This window comes from Acipenser ruthenus, chromosome 26, assembly GCF_902713425.1.
Source record: "Acipenser ruthenus chromosome 26, fAciRut3.2 maternal haplotype, whole genome shotgun sequence".
Classification (NCBI taxonomy): Eukaryota; Metazoa; Chordata; class Actinopteri; order Acipenseriformes; family Acipenseridae; genus Acipenser; species Acipenser ruthenus.
The window spans coordinates 25,394,303-25,409,629 of NC_081214.1; the positions used below are offsets into that span (position 1 = coordinate 25,394,303).

The 15,327-nt window shown below is 41.3% G+C and overlaps 1 protein-coding gene across 5 annotated transcripts in view; it reads left to right on the forward strand.

Moving 5' to 3' along the window:
• The window catches only part of LOC131701639 (stAR-related lipid transfer protein 13-like), a 55,862-nt gene that overhangs the window by 23,075 nt on the left and 17,460 nt on the right, over positions 1 to 15,327 (forward strand). The window contains exon 1 of one of the 5 annotated variants that reach the window (XM_059000681.1): positions 2,501 to 2,531. The exons of 3 other annotated variants lie outside the window; for them this stretch is intronic. In XM_059000681.1, the coding sequence (XP_058856664.1) occupies positions 2,516 to 2,531 (16 nt within the window). In that variant the 5' untranslated portion in view covers positions 2,501 to 2,515. Of the gene's footprint in view, positions 1 to 2,500; positions 2,532 to 11,032; positions 11,204 to 15,327 lie in introns of those variants that run through there. One more of the 5 variants, XM_059000680.1, reaches the window with a different exon arrangement.

Below are 15,327 nucleotides of genomic sequence, written 5' to 3' on the forward strand. Positions count from 1 at the left end.
CACTTGCCATGTGCACAGCGCCTGAACCTATTTCCACAGCTCTCGCAGGTCCTGTTACTAAGGAAGTTCCCTGTTGCTGAGCGGCGTTGTGTAAATACAGTTCTTTCTCATCACCGAGTCATTTAAAAGGAACAGAGTAACCGTTGTCTATTGATTAGAAGTGCAGAATGCTTTCACTTTCTTTTTCAGTCAGGGGTCTCTTCAAACTGACTCGTGTGTCTTTCAGTACGTGTGACAGTGACATGACAATGGTTTGTCAATTCATTGGGGTTTTTTTTGTACGTGCAGTTTCTCAAAAAGCCACAATGAACTGTGACACCAGTGTTGCTTTCAATCCCTGAGATTTTCGTGATTTAATAAAGACGCTATATCTTTTTTGTCTCGGTCTCCTTTTGCATGGTCTGGAATTAGGGGTGTGCCAGGTTTATATTCAATTTAGTTTAGTTTAGTAACTAAATGGTTAACCTAAACTATGGTATGTGCCGTCGGATTACCTTAGGAAATGCTTTGTTGTTACTTGAATAGTTCATTTCAGCACACCCCGAGCATTGCTTATTAAATACAGAGCCCTTGTCTTTGCTCTGTAGGGTTTAATCACCCAATCTCTCGCTATTCGTTTGACTTTTTTATTGCACAAGTTGGTCTGTGTGGACTGTGCTTCTTCTTTGTGGGTTTGGCATCTTAAACAGCACTGATCTACATTTCGTATGCATTTACAAAGCCCTGGGAGCGATAGCTGTGAGCTGAGAGCTACTCTGAATCCCAGCTGAGACCTCTATTGACCCCTCACGGGTCCCTGTACCCCCGACAACATCTCGTTACCTCCTGCCTGCCCGCCCGCATTCCAGGCATGACAAACATTTAATGAGACAGTGTTTCTTTTTCCCCCATCTAAATTAAGAATTTGTTATTGACAGTGTACACTTTTACGATTTAATAACATGTAATTTCCCTTTTGTTTCCATGCCCACCTATAGAACCTGGGCATGTGTGCTGTACTTTATTACAGAGTGTCTCCAATGAGTCACATGCAACCCTGCACAAGATGAATCTTGCAGGTGTTGTACTGTATGATTTACCCCTGTAAACCTTTACACGTTATGATGCAAAAAATAAAGTAAGATACAGTAGTGATTCAAACCAAAGAATTATAATCTTATTCCATGCAATCAAGTACGATACACATGACTTTTTGAATACCGGCACTATTGCACAATACTGGTACTTGTTGATCGATCCTTATGCATTGATCCTGTCTGTCACACTACATGGTGAACACCATAACTGCCTTGAGTTTTCCCTTTCCAAACATTTTGGGTCAATACGTGATTATGGGTGTACTGGTTTCAAAACCTTTGGTAGCTATACTAAAGTAGATGCATCAGTATTTCCATCAAACACTGAAGAGGAATGAAAGTCTTCCCCTGAAGGCTTGCTGTGACAGCTTGACATCACCTACAGCTCCCCCAGTGCAGTGCATGGGCTCTGATGTACTGTGTGATACTCAAATATAGCTGGGGTCCTGCTGGCTTTACTCGCCGTGTTGACGCAGGATAGCCCAACTGTGCTGCTTTATCATTCCTATCTAGTGTCTGTTTTACAGCTGGTTGGAGGTAGACAAAAGGAGGCCAAGCGACCTTTATTTATTTTATTAGCTTACGGAAGATGTACCAAGGAAAGACCAACTCAGATGTTCTTCCACACAGCTCCTGGTGTTTCCTAATGAGTCGATTAAGCAGAGAAACCACTACATAAAGACGAATGTAATCTCCTGCAACTAGGACTATTGAGATGCCTTGATGGATGTCCCAGTTTAACAGGGAAAGAAGGGAAACTGTGAGTTGCTTCTGCAGCAAATGAAAGATGTCCCCCGTTGACATTGCTAGTTTTGAGGGCTGAATTTCACATGGAATCTTTCTGAAGATACACGCAAGCCCTGGATTGTGCATATTTCAATACACGATGACTTCTGCCTGATAAACAATATGACAGCCAAGGAAAACAGTCATGAAAGAATTGTCTCCCTGTTCCACTAAACGGATGACCCGTACCGCATGAACTCGGTGTAATGGCTGTCGTAAAAGATAATTACTACCTCAGTGCCATACAAGCCCGTGCTGTGGGGTGTCTGGGGGGATCAGAGCTCACAGGAAGGTGAACCTGTGTGCAGCCACTTCCCCTGTGTTCTGTGCTTCAAACATTCCACAGGGAGCGACATCCTGGTTTGGAGGCCGATCCGATTGGCTGTCCTGTTGACTGGAAGGGGGCGGAGTAAAGCCAGTGTTTCAAGCACCATGCAGGTTACCTGCCTCTTAGTTCAGCAGGACCATTGACAAGAGTGTGTGACAACAGCTAAGAGTATAGACAAGCTTAGCTGGCAGTAGAAACCTCAAGGGGAAAAAAGATATTATCAAGAGAACATTTTTTTGTTTGTTTTTTTTAATCATTATTTGAAAAACTTTATGGAACATATATTAAAGACAAAGAAGTGTACATGAAGAAAATACAAAGACCAATGACCTTGTCTCAAGGTAAAATATGCATGCTTCTCTTTTTATATACAGTAGGAAGTAACTCTTGAGTCTTTAATGAATGTGGGAATTTTTTACTATATTTGTCAGAAACTAGGAGTACAGTGAGGTTCCAATGTGATTTCCGATGGCATATGTTCACATGCAGCACAAAGGGACCTTGAGGTCCCGCCAGGACAGAAAGGGTCAAAAATGAACTTTGTTTTAGCCATCGTCAATGCAATAAATTGCGGAACTGGGTTAATTATCGAATGGACCAGGGTCTTCCCTGCATTCCTGAGAATTGTGTTTTGTGCTCCTTTTTAAAGCTGTTTTTTTATGAGTTAGGGTTAGTGGTTTGCTTGTTTCTATGATTTATAGAAGTCAAAATAAAGCATCAATACAATACATGTAGACAAATGTTTCACTGAAAAGTTCTTATGTATTCTGTGACAGAGACGTTTATCTCCTCGAAACGTTTGTCCTGCAATGTACTGCACCACTATATATGACTAAGCTTTAGAGCACCGAGTAGCTATGATTACATTTCCGATTTCAATTGTTTTATATATTTTCCTTTATTGTTGAAACATATACAACGTATTAAACTACAGATTATTATTTATGTATTCTTTTTAAACAAAGTATTGTTTTTTAAATTTCAATGCCCATGCTGTTGCTGGATGGAGGGCATTACAGACTGACAAGTTAATTTCTCTTTCTGTTCGCACTAACCTTTGCACTCGGCTTGAATACTTTACCATCTCCACTACTACTCCCTGCCGAGGGAATGGGTTGGATTCCAGCAGGGACGGGGAACGTGGTTAATGATTCATCACAATCGCCTTCATTGTGTTTTGCACAGAAAGGGGCTGGTGTCTCCAGGTTTTTCATTAACCAGATCGTTGGTGTTCTAAACTCATTGCTGGGGCTCGGTACTCGCAGCTAGCCTGCTGTCCCGCCTTCTGCGGGTTTGTATTTGATCTTTCAGATATGCAGTAGGAGTTTTATAATATGCCGTACGGTGGCATTGAAGAACACTGTAATTTGCATGTGAGGGCTGTAGATATGTTATTGTTAGCATGGTGCATACACAGCATTCTGAGTCTGTTGTAGTTGGAGTATGCCCATCATCCCATCAGTAAAGCTCAGTTCTGAATGTTGTGCTTACTGGAGGAGGGTTGTCAGCCCAGTAGATGCTGCTAACACTCATGATCAAATCAGCTGTGTGTCTTGAACGTGGAAGGTCCTTTTTGGAATGGCCATGCCCTTGTGAGGTCATGTCCAGTTGACCACTTTTAGATTTTTAAAAAGCTCTATTTTGGGGTCTGATGCAACACAGCATTAGTAAAGTAAGTGCTTGCCTCATTCTTACTGTCAATGCCATTTTGAACTGCTCCTCCAGCTACCTGCTGTGAACTCCCTGGACGGTTAACCTGAAATTCCAGTAAATGTGCTAGGTTTTAATGGGTAACGTATTTGCTAAATGACCCTTGGCGTTCCATTTTTACACAAGTCAGGGTCCTCGCTCTCGCTTCACCACATTCCATGCGTTCAGGATCCTGCAAAAACTGGAACAATATAACCTTGCTAACTTGGCACTTTGCCACTAACAAAACACTTTTTTTTTTATATAATCAGATATCTGAAAGTACCCTACTGTACATTCCACGTGATTCAGTTATTTATAAGAAGTGACAACAAATTGAATGCAATTACATAAGGTCAAACTATAAGAGCCCAGTAGACTGACGTTTCGGCAGACACCTTCTTCAGTGTGAATAATTCTGTGTTGTTTTTGATGAACGTTTCACAGGGTTCCCTTGCAAAGTGATACAGAAACGTGCTCCTCTGCAGTTCTGTAGATCAGCCCCTTGTTTCCTGTTCGTGTTTGCCTGGCTGTTTCGGAACCTGCTTTCAGAACTTCAGTTAAACTGTGTAAAGATCCCTGTGGTCAGGCCATGTACTCAGGTGCTGTGACCCGGGGATTAAACACAGAGCGGCTGGTTTAGAGCTCAATTAAAAAGTCACTTGAAAGGATTTGTTCAGCCTCCTCTCAGGGTGAATACGTGTCAGGGTTTGGAGGATTATCCCTTGCTGCTCTGGAATTCTTCCTCATTGTGTTGAAATGTTAAAGCCTGCAGGTACCCCGTTTCCTTGCTTGCAGCCTACGTGGTCCCAGTAGGCAGTACCTTATGCCAGCTGGTACTGCATGTGATATGTACTGTAAACGGGCTGAAGCATTCAAAAGCAAGCTCAGAGGAGACGCTGGGATGTTGTTAGGGTTCCTGTCTGGGCTCAGGTGCCCACCTTGCTCTTGCAGTATTTGTTTGTGGCTGTTATCGGCTTTATTTAGTATTGAGATCTGCCAGCTAAACAGACCTTCTCTTAAATATGGTTGGAGATAATTCAGATTCCTAGCTGTCTGACCAGCTCTGCACAATTTATATACAGCAGAACCACAGTACTGACCCCGGCAGCTCTCCACATTGTGAGATATGGGAGGTCTTCTCCGAGGAAGTTAAAGGGTTACTGGTAAGGAAATGGATCTGAAATATTGCTTGTATTGTGTGTACACCCAGTTAAAAATAGGGTTTGGAGGGATAGATTTCCTTTCCACTGTACAGAACATTGCATTCCTGAACTGAACGCTGTTAACCTCTTGAAGAGCTTGTTGCACGCTGCTGTCCATGCCGCTGCTTCAGCTTGCACCCTTGCTATGTCATGCTTCTATCCCCCCCCACTTTGTTTAATTCTTGCTTAAGAACAATAATGAGCTGGATTGACCGGCGGTCCAGGATTCTCCTAGTAGCACATCCTAATCTGTCCCTTCAATGTGTTTAGTTCCAAAGCTACACGCTTCAGCTAGTTCAGCAGTGGATCTCTGCTGTGAATAGCTGCACACAGCATTCAGAGAGTCACGTTCATTAATGTCAGTCTCTTCTGTGTTCAATACGGTTTAAAAACCTCAATATCTAACAGAGAAGCACCATGGCAAGCAGGCTAATTACGTTGGTTTATGGAAAAGTCCACACCACAAGCTTATGGAAAGAACTATGCATTTAAATAGCGTATTTACCCATATCGTGAATTACCCATTACAATCTGAACTGTTTTTCTGGGGTCCATAATAAAACTATGAATACATTTGGAGAAATGAATTTTTCAGCAGCCTTTAGTTTAATTCAGCCTGCCCACATGTTGATGTTGAACAGACTGAGTACTCAAGAAACAGAATGCATTAAACATGTCAAATATTTAAGAGATGTGACCCACAGCCACAGTGCTGTACTGTACACATGCTTCTGAAGTTCAGCCTTTAACCTGTTTTTATTCTCTTTTTTCAACCAAGCTGTAAAACGTGTTTTCAATAGTGTACGCCTTTTAGTGAGAAAGATTGTGAAAATGTAAAAACGTATTTTCAATACTGCACGTCTTTTATTCAGAAAGACTGTATGTATAACTGCAGGGGTTTTGAACACCCCTCTACACCAGTGCTATGGTAGTGCTGTGTCAAACCACATTGGTTTAATTTACTGTTGATCTGCATGTTTGCATTTTTCCCCCCTGTCAAAAGCATTGCCACTACTGGTGTGATTTCACACACACACACACATATATTGGATGGCGTCTTCCGCTGAATTGAAATACACATATCCAGTTAGTACAGTGTTTAGAAATTGACCCTGATAATATGTGAATTTCTTCAGGCTAACTCCTGTATTAATGGTGTTCCTTTATTGAAGTGTTACAGAACACCCTGTGCCTCCTGTTGTTCTATTCTCAGACATATTGCAGAATATCTTGAAACTCTTCATCGCTCTTCGTGGGTCATAAAGCAGCTGGACTGTATGTTAGCAGTGCATCCAAGATCACGCTCCCTACTGCCACAAAGCTGGTTTTCAGTTCCCGCAATACGGCACTCCTTTCAGTCGGAGATTTAGCATTGTGGCAGGGGGGAGCATGAACTGGAGCATACGCTGCCATGTTCAGAAGACAAAATCTCTTTCTCCTGGCTAACGTTCCCGAATTAAAAGTAAATAAGTGAATCTCTAGTTGATTTACCTGTGATTTTGTTTTTTTTGGAGGGGGGGGGGGGGGCGGGGGTGTGCTCTTATTTCCGTCGTATCCCCCCCCCCCCACACACACACACAGACTGGTTTGTTTACTCTGTACGTTCATAAGAGTGATGGGCTGCCAGTGAAGATATAAACGAATGACATTTCTGCACAACAACAAGGGGAAGTATTCAGTGAAGCAATTTCCTGAGCATGCTGTTCATAAGTAAAATGGAGGTTGAGGTTGTGACCTCGGAGGAACCCAGACCCATCCTCTACTGGAATTTCAACAGGAGCGTAAAATAAATACTGTATGGCAATTTCGATGACAGATGATTCAGTAACAGACCTCCTGAACTGGTTGGTTCCCAAGTGGAAATTCCCATACAACTTACTGGAGAACGAAGGAACAACAAAGGATGTCATCAAATAAATCACTATTTTACTTTAATTGAATTATAGGAATAAATATGGAAATGTGGTTAAAGCCATGAGACAATTGGGTGTTTCTCAACTAGGGACAAATACCTAATTTAAAATAATAAAAAAAAAGCTTTATTTGTCTCATTCTTCCAGAAGAGCTACTCCACGAAGAACAGTGAGAGCTGTCTGCAAAGCTGGTTTGAACCCAAAGAAACCAAAATCTTTGCTAGCGCTTCATAAAGGAATAACTCGTTTGCAGCATGCAATATAATAATAATAATTGCATGAGCTGGAAATTTATCAAAGCAAAACCACATACACACTACGTGTCCAAGACAAAAACAGTCCAGACCCAACACTAATCAAAAGCCAATTAGATTTCCTGTTAGACACACATCTGGTGCTTTATATAGATGACATGAAGCACAAAGGCTTTCTGTAGTGTCTGTGGTTTCTCTGTTTAACCTGTTTAGAAGTGCTGTATATAATACAGCAATATAAGCTTATCCAAATTTAGCTTGCTTAATTGAACCTTATTGTGAAAAACTGCTTTGCTGAGCCCTACAAATACAGTCATGTACTGTAGTTCCAGTTAATCTTCACTGTGTGTTTTTTACACATTTCATTTCATTTACTTCTCATGTGTGGGATAACATAGCAAAGTTATTGCACACAGATTCCTGTTGACAAAGTAAGCAAGTTGTATTTGCACCGGAGTTTCCACAAAACCAAAACCATGTCAAAAATATTTGACATAAAAAGAAAAATACAGCGACACAAGTCCCTCCATGTTTCCAAACTATGTGTACAGTTAATGTTTGTATCTGGGCTGCAGAGAGCTGACACTGACAGCAATTTAAACTGTTCCACACCCTTTGTCAACTTCTTGTCCATTTCTTTGAAGTATTGTTTTTACTTGGTCGGGAAGTCATCAAATTAAACTGTGCTGATCAATGCTGCCTGGCCCCTTTCTTTATAAACAGAAAACTGCTTGTTTTCTTTCCTAAGTCACAGTGGCCAGCTGTGGAAATCTTATTAATAAAGTTATAACCAGTGTACAAGAAGCGTGAGCATTTTAAAAATGGATTCATGTCAGCCTACTGGATAGAGCTCTGTACTGTGCAGTTCATGTCCAGTCGTAACGTGATGTCCTCTTTCTCGGATTTAATATCTACACTTAACTGCATCTAAAATAGAATGGTCCTGTGAGTTTGAGATATCAGTCAGCCTAATAAACACTTGCAGATAAGCACACACCATGTTTATCAGGTTTAATTACGTTTATTGCCACATTCGCCATAGAGCACTACGTTATCATTAACCAGCTGCTTGTTTACATGATTACTATCGGAAGTGACCTTTTCTCGCTCAGCACGTGGCTGAAGGTTACAGCTAACAGGGACACGCAAGCCGGTTGAGTTCTCTGTTTTACAGGGACATGAAAGCGTGGCCAAGTTAATCTGCTACACATCTGCAAACATTTGCTTTTCTCACGTGCTTCACAATCACACTCAGAAATGTGCTGTACAGGAGTTCAGATGAGGTGCTTGGGGTCTATTTAGCTGATCAAAACAGGGACAGATCAAGGTACTGCCACCATTTATCCCATTCAAAACTTTGTAAATTCCAACAGCTATAACAGAGTATGTTTGTCTATTTAAACAAAGAAGGTGAAAATCTTGAATACTTAATGCTGTCCTCCGCTGTATAGGTCAGCTGAATAGACCACCTCTTGGTAAAAACTTTATTGTAACTCCAATTTCATGGATGTCATAGTACAGTGCTAATTTCAGGAAAGATAACCCTAAGGAGGATTACAGTACTGTACCCCTGTCACATGCAAGGAGAGCAGTGACACTGGTACCCCCGCCCCCCCCCCCCCCCCCCCATCGCTACACACACACACACACACACAGTCAAAAGTAAGGAAAAGGGACAGCTGGACAGGAATGTCAGGTTCAAGTGCACAGTCGTCGGGTGTGAGATTTCCCTGCACGGCCGTCAGTTGTCTCCTTTCACAGCTCTGGAGCCACATTCCAGAAGTGTCCGAGCTGCTGTTTCTCTCCTCCTTTGTGAAGCAGATAAAAGACTGTATAACTCAACAGGCCTGTTTCTGAATCCAGGCAGTGTCTGCAGAATATCACACCTGTCACACTGAAGAACTCCACTTGACATGGTGCAGTCCCACTCTGCTGGGCGAGAGAATGTAAAACATGTGCAGACTCGGTGGACCTGTCACACGCTCTGTGTACTGTGTACACTGTCTGCTCATTGAGGCGTGCAGCCTCGAGAACACTGGAGATCTCCAAATATTGAACAGCTTGATTGACTAAGAATACAGTTTGTATCAGGAATGGGATATACGAACTGGATTTGATTGTAAGGATTGTACTGTGCAGCTGCAGTTACTTGTGTCGGTTAAAGCTTGTTTAATGCCTTTTAAATGATACAGAAAACAACTTATTGCAACTGAGATGGGAAGGGTTGTTCATGGAGCAGGTTGCATGACCACAAGCAGTGATCAAAACAAACATCCTAGTGCTGCTTACAGGAACATGCTGGATGCATGCAGACTCTGGCAAGAAACGATCTGACGCCAGCACCAGTGCAATGCGGTGAGGCAGTGTAATAGTGTACGAGTGATTGCTTTGTAGCCCTTTTCCTCTTCACGAGCTTTAAATACGACCTGACCTCCGCCTAAGTGGTTGCATTACCTTGTTAGTGGGAGCTGAATGTTGGTCCACTCCCTGCAAACAGTACAAGACCAATATAAGCAGGAAACAACAGAAGGCTACTGGAGCCGTCTGGCTGTGCCGTATTGATTTTGTTCTTGTTCAAGACCACACGTCACAGTTGGACTACACCATACTGTACACTAATCTCAGCAACACAAGGTCACAGTTAAGGACTTCTGCAGCAAGGGGAAAAAAGACTCCTCATGGTTACTAATTCACCAGAATGGACTGAATTCTGTTGAATCCTCCTGTCCGAGTGGAAAAGCACCCACTTAAAGGAGTGCCAACCAAGATTTGAATATCCGTTTTCATAGCTGTTATTAGCACAAGCCCTGTTAACACTGGCCCGCTTTTTCTTCTGTTGAGGTGATTGGCTTGCATTTTATTCTTGATTTTAAAATATGCAGGTATTTCGAATGACAATGCTATAAAAATAAAAATGGTTCCTACTTCCTGTGCAATAGCTCAGTTTCACTCCAGATGTTTTGCTGAAATCAGATCTGGGTAGCGTAACATATGTAACGGGCAGTGCTGTGTGATACACTGGCATTAGTATGTCCTGTCCCCTGTCGATGAGATGAGGTTAAAAGCTCTAAACCCATGAATGCAGACAAGCCGGACGAGGGAGGAGGAAGAAACTGTTTTTTTGTGAGAGCTACAGCATTGTACTTGACAAGTGAAGCAAACACCAAAAGATCGTCCACAGTCGTTTTGATCGGAAGTTTCTGTTCGTTTGATTTATTTAATTCTTTTTTTTTATCATGACAATCTGTTTCCTAAGCTTTCTGTCCCCATTACAAGGATCTGTTTTAAACAGTTCCCAAGGGTCTGTTCAGTAAACTGTTTTTTTGTTTTCAATTGCACTTGGCACTCATTGTAGTTAAATAGGCAACAGTTCCTCTGCACTTTTGCCTAAACTGATAATCAAAAAAATGTGTTTTAATGGTAAATCTACTTTTAAAAGACATGTGGTGGACATCATACAGGGGTGTGTGTGTGTGTGTTTAAATGATTGTCAATGGATATTTTATTTCACGATAGTCATGTAGGTTGCAATGGAACTCCCATAGAAATGTTACTGTCCCACTGCAGCGCGTCTAAAGTGACTGTAGCCCCAACTGAGCCACTGTACTATTGTGACTGAAATGTTCCCCCACGCCAGCCTGTGGGAATGGTACAGCCCAGCGCTGGAGGAGATTGCTGCTCTTGGGACATTTGCTCTTGAGGAACCAGATGGCTTTTAGTTTGAATGAGGTCAGGAAGGGCAGGGTTTATTATCCTGGTACAGTAGCGCAAACCCGGACCTGTCCCACTAGTTTGAGACTGTGCTTGTTGTTAGACTGCGTTCTGTGTGCTTTTTATTTGTTTTCTGCACGGAACTCTGAACTTTGTCAAAGCATCCTTCGAACTGTGTTGTACACCAATGACTTCTTTTCAATGAGCAGCAGAGATAAGCTTAGAACGCGTGATGATAATGGTAAGTCGGTGGTTTGTGTGCATTGTTGTAAGTGTACAGTACGTGTGTATAATGAACCAGGACACTTTCATAAATGTTTTCTGTTTATGGTCCAGCACTATGATTGTAATTCTGCTTTAGCTGGACACTGACATTTCTTGACAATTTTGATTAGCAGACATTTGAGACGTTTGTTGCGCTTCGCCGGTTTTGCCCTGAAGTTGATAATGTGCTTAATTGATTTCTTAATACATTCGCCTGATTAACGTCTTATCTTATTACTTACTCCTGGCTGATGAAGGGCTACTGCACTGAGTGGTGATTACATCAGGGGGAAATAGTAGATCTTTCAACACCTATTAATACTGTTTTTGAAGCTTTACTTTCAGCTTTCACTGAGGCAAAAACCTCCAGTTGGTGGTAGTTGCATGGCTGTGATTTTATGAACTGTAATTTTGTGCAGTAAAGTATATGGATTTAAGTGATATTTTAATACAATTCCAATAAGTTTCTTAGTTTCATCACTCGCTTTGTGTCCAGTGTTAGATACGAGGAGAGCAATTGCATTGATAAGCTTAATTATTCTAGCTTGTTCGGTTAGAGTGGGTATTTTGTTGGTCAAAATTAGAAGTGAAAAATTAAACCATGAAAGCTTAGCTTAACAAAGCCAAAATGACCAATGAGAAAGTACTATATTTTATACAGGAGTATTACTGTAAGCTAACAGTGGTATACGTACAATATAATCAGCTATGAATAGCTGCCTGACAAATGTTTTGATAGCTAGCGCTACCAAGAGAACAGTGCCTAGCTGTCTCTTTTGTCATACATGTATAATCTTGAAAGAATTTTAATTAAATAATAATGTACAGTAAGCCTTCAGTAGTACAGGCTTTGAACTTGTGGACATCAATGGTTTACATTGTGGACTCCCATTGGGAAAGTGATGTGACACAATATTTCCCAAACATTCCATGGACACAATAGCCATTATTCATCGCAAGGAAAGGGTTGCTGTTGACCGGAGATTTGCTGTTGCAGAACCCCCCCCCCCCTTCTTAATTGAAAATTTGCAGAAATGTAGCTCATTAATACATTATTGTGTTGTGCAGATGGCTAAAATGTAAAAGGGTTGTGCTGTCCTTTTATTAAATTAAATTGAATGTCTCTCTCCAAAAAGAAATTACAAGAAGCTTTTGGCGGGTTATAAATAGAAAACTAGATATCATAATGGGCTGTGGTGGGATGCAAATAATGCCCCATGCCTGTGCCACAGCAGCTGGAAGCCATGTCAGGGTTTCTAAACACAAAGCTTGGTGGGTTGCACCGAATTGCAGGTTTGTTTGGGATCGTGAGGTAACCACAATGAACCGTCTTGTCTATAAACCCTATGAAGAATCCCAGTAGAGATGCTGGCCCTCTGTAGTTTCCACTGGCTGTCTCTTCAGTGGGCTGCATGCCCTCTTGCCCAGTAATTAAAGGCTGTCTGTTTGAAGTCTAGATGCTAAATGAAAAGAAGACTCTCAGCTTTTGGTACAGAACTCATTTCTTGCCCCTTATACCGACAGCAATAAAATAATAAAGCAAGAAATAGCATTGATGAGGGTGAAGAAAGCAAAGCGACCAGGGAAAAAAAAGTATTTATTTATAATAAATGTGGAAACGTGGCACAGATTTTTACAAAGTAAGTAAAAGCTTGACACACAATGCAGAGGGGTATGTGGCTCTTCCTAGTTGTTGCCTCTTAGCACACTCCAAACTTCCTTGTTGTGGCTAGCCATCTGTTTCTCAGCTGTGGAATTCAACCCTCCCAACCCCTCTCCACACACAGATACACACACATACATACACACACACACACGCACGCATACATACATACACATACATATATACACATACATACACACCCAAGAAAAAAAACAAAACAATCAATAGAATTTGAGACATGCTGAATAATACAGAAACTCTCCTTACTGATAAACAAGTGTCACTTTTAATAGGCAGTAAACCATCTCACCATGACAGCTTAAAGGTCTGATGAATGAACTCTCCACTGCCTGTCAAGTCACTGAATTATGTGTGCAGTGTTTTTAAGAATCTTTATTTTGCCAGCATGTGCACTGACAGTAGATTTAAGCCCTTGTGTAACGTACATTCCTGGTTGTTTGATTGGTTATGCGATTTAAAACAGCTGTTGATTCTCTGGGAAAGACTTTTTTTTTTTTTTTTTTTCATTGCCGGTTTTGACTCTTGAGCAAAAATGATTAAAAAAAAAAAAAAACCAGTACAGTTTATATAACTTGGCAAAAAGAAGGATTCATGAGACTGATTTATCAGGTTATGCGGCAGTGTGTTTGTTGTACTTGAAATAGCTCCTACAGTCCCCTGTACAGCCATAAAGATGATCGGTAATGAATGTTGTGCTACCGCTTGTTTTTTCTAGGGATCCCTCTTCAAATTGGGATTTTTTTTATTTTGTACTAGCTAGCAAGATATTCAACATGCATGCACTAAGTTGGATGGTCAGTAGATTGCATCACCAGCAGGGAAACTCAGAAGCTGTTTTTGTGACACTAGAATAACGTAAACCCTTCTCTGTATCATTCCACGGATCCCCTGCCACCTGTGCCACAGTGTCGTGACCTCTCTTTTTTTAAGATTCTGAAGTCAACTCGGGGGCCCCTATCGGCAGAGTGAGCTGTGGGCGTGAAGCCCATGGCCAGCAAAACCAGATGGTGGCCTGTGCTGGACCCCTGCGCTTAAACTGGGAGCGAGGCAGGGGGATTGTTTGAAGCTAAGGTAGTCAAACCTGAGTAAACCACATACAAGGGTGTACTCAAAAAGATACCCACCCCATAGGCAGAGCTAAACTGTATCAATGAACTGGCCAATTGTTCTCTGTTTATCCCAAGGCACTACTACTATTCTTTAGGAAACCAAAGAGCCCGGTCTTTAAAAGCTTCAGTATTTCATTCAGTCGCTGTCCCTGGAGGCTGTTTTTATTAAAGCATCACACATCATTTTCGTGTAAAGTTTTAACTTGTAGCATACTGTAGGAGGAATATGTTCTTCACTGCATATGCAAAATATATGAATTTTATTGTACATCTTTGTAATGCATACAGTAAAGCATGGGATTAAAATACGGGCATGCAAATTGAAAACAAGCAAGAAACAAGTTTGAATGTTTTTATGATGGTCCTAAATGGCCCCATTGTTGCATTAGGCTCCAGTTTGAATGCCTTCAAGCTACCGAATAAAAAAAAAAAAAAGCCAGATAACAAAAATCTTGATTTTTAATTGGCACAAGCACTGCCCCCCTCCCCAATCTTGAGGGGGGGTTTGGACTGCAGGCAGGCCTTCCTTGTATGCTGTGCCATTACACAGAGGTTTTTCAGTGAGTGCAAACTCCTTGGAGAGAGAGTGAGCGAGAGTGCTCTGCTTTCTGTGAAAGTGTGCGCCAAGACATTTCTGCACCTCACTAAACAGTGTTGGCAGATTACGTACTGCAAGTATATGTAGTCAGATTAGATGCACTTGTATGGGTATTTCTAGCCTATGTTGCATGTACTGTATTAGCTACAATCGGTGTTGAACACATTCATTCTGTCTTTCTTAAATACAGTTTAAAAACAACTGGCTGATAGTGATAGCTTAATGAATTGAATCCCAACTCATTCAGTGACTGTGTGGAAGTCGGTTACCTTGGTTTTATTCTTCTGAGTCATTTAGGTCAATTGTTTATAATTAGGCAGTGCATGGTTGCAAACGTCTCCGATTACAGTATAAGAGGAGAAAATGGATTGTTTGGTAAACTAGTGGTTTACTGTGACATCAGTGTCTGCTGAAATGGAGATTTTTAATATATACATAAATGTTCCCAGAAATTTATTTTAAGCACTTCCGTTACAGTCTATGACAAAATACATGTATTACTGGATGTCCATCATTACAAAAATCTGCATTCACTAATATTAATATGTGTCTCAACATATCTGTCTTCTGTGAAACATCATATTCAGCTCTGTGTTTTTGAGAATAGAAGTTTGCCTTTGAAAGCTCATTGTTACCAATCATTTAGATGGTAGTGAAGGGTAATTCCTCTGGAGCTCCTTAGCCCAGCTTCTGAAAAAACCTTTGGCAGA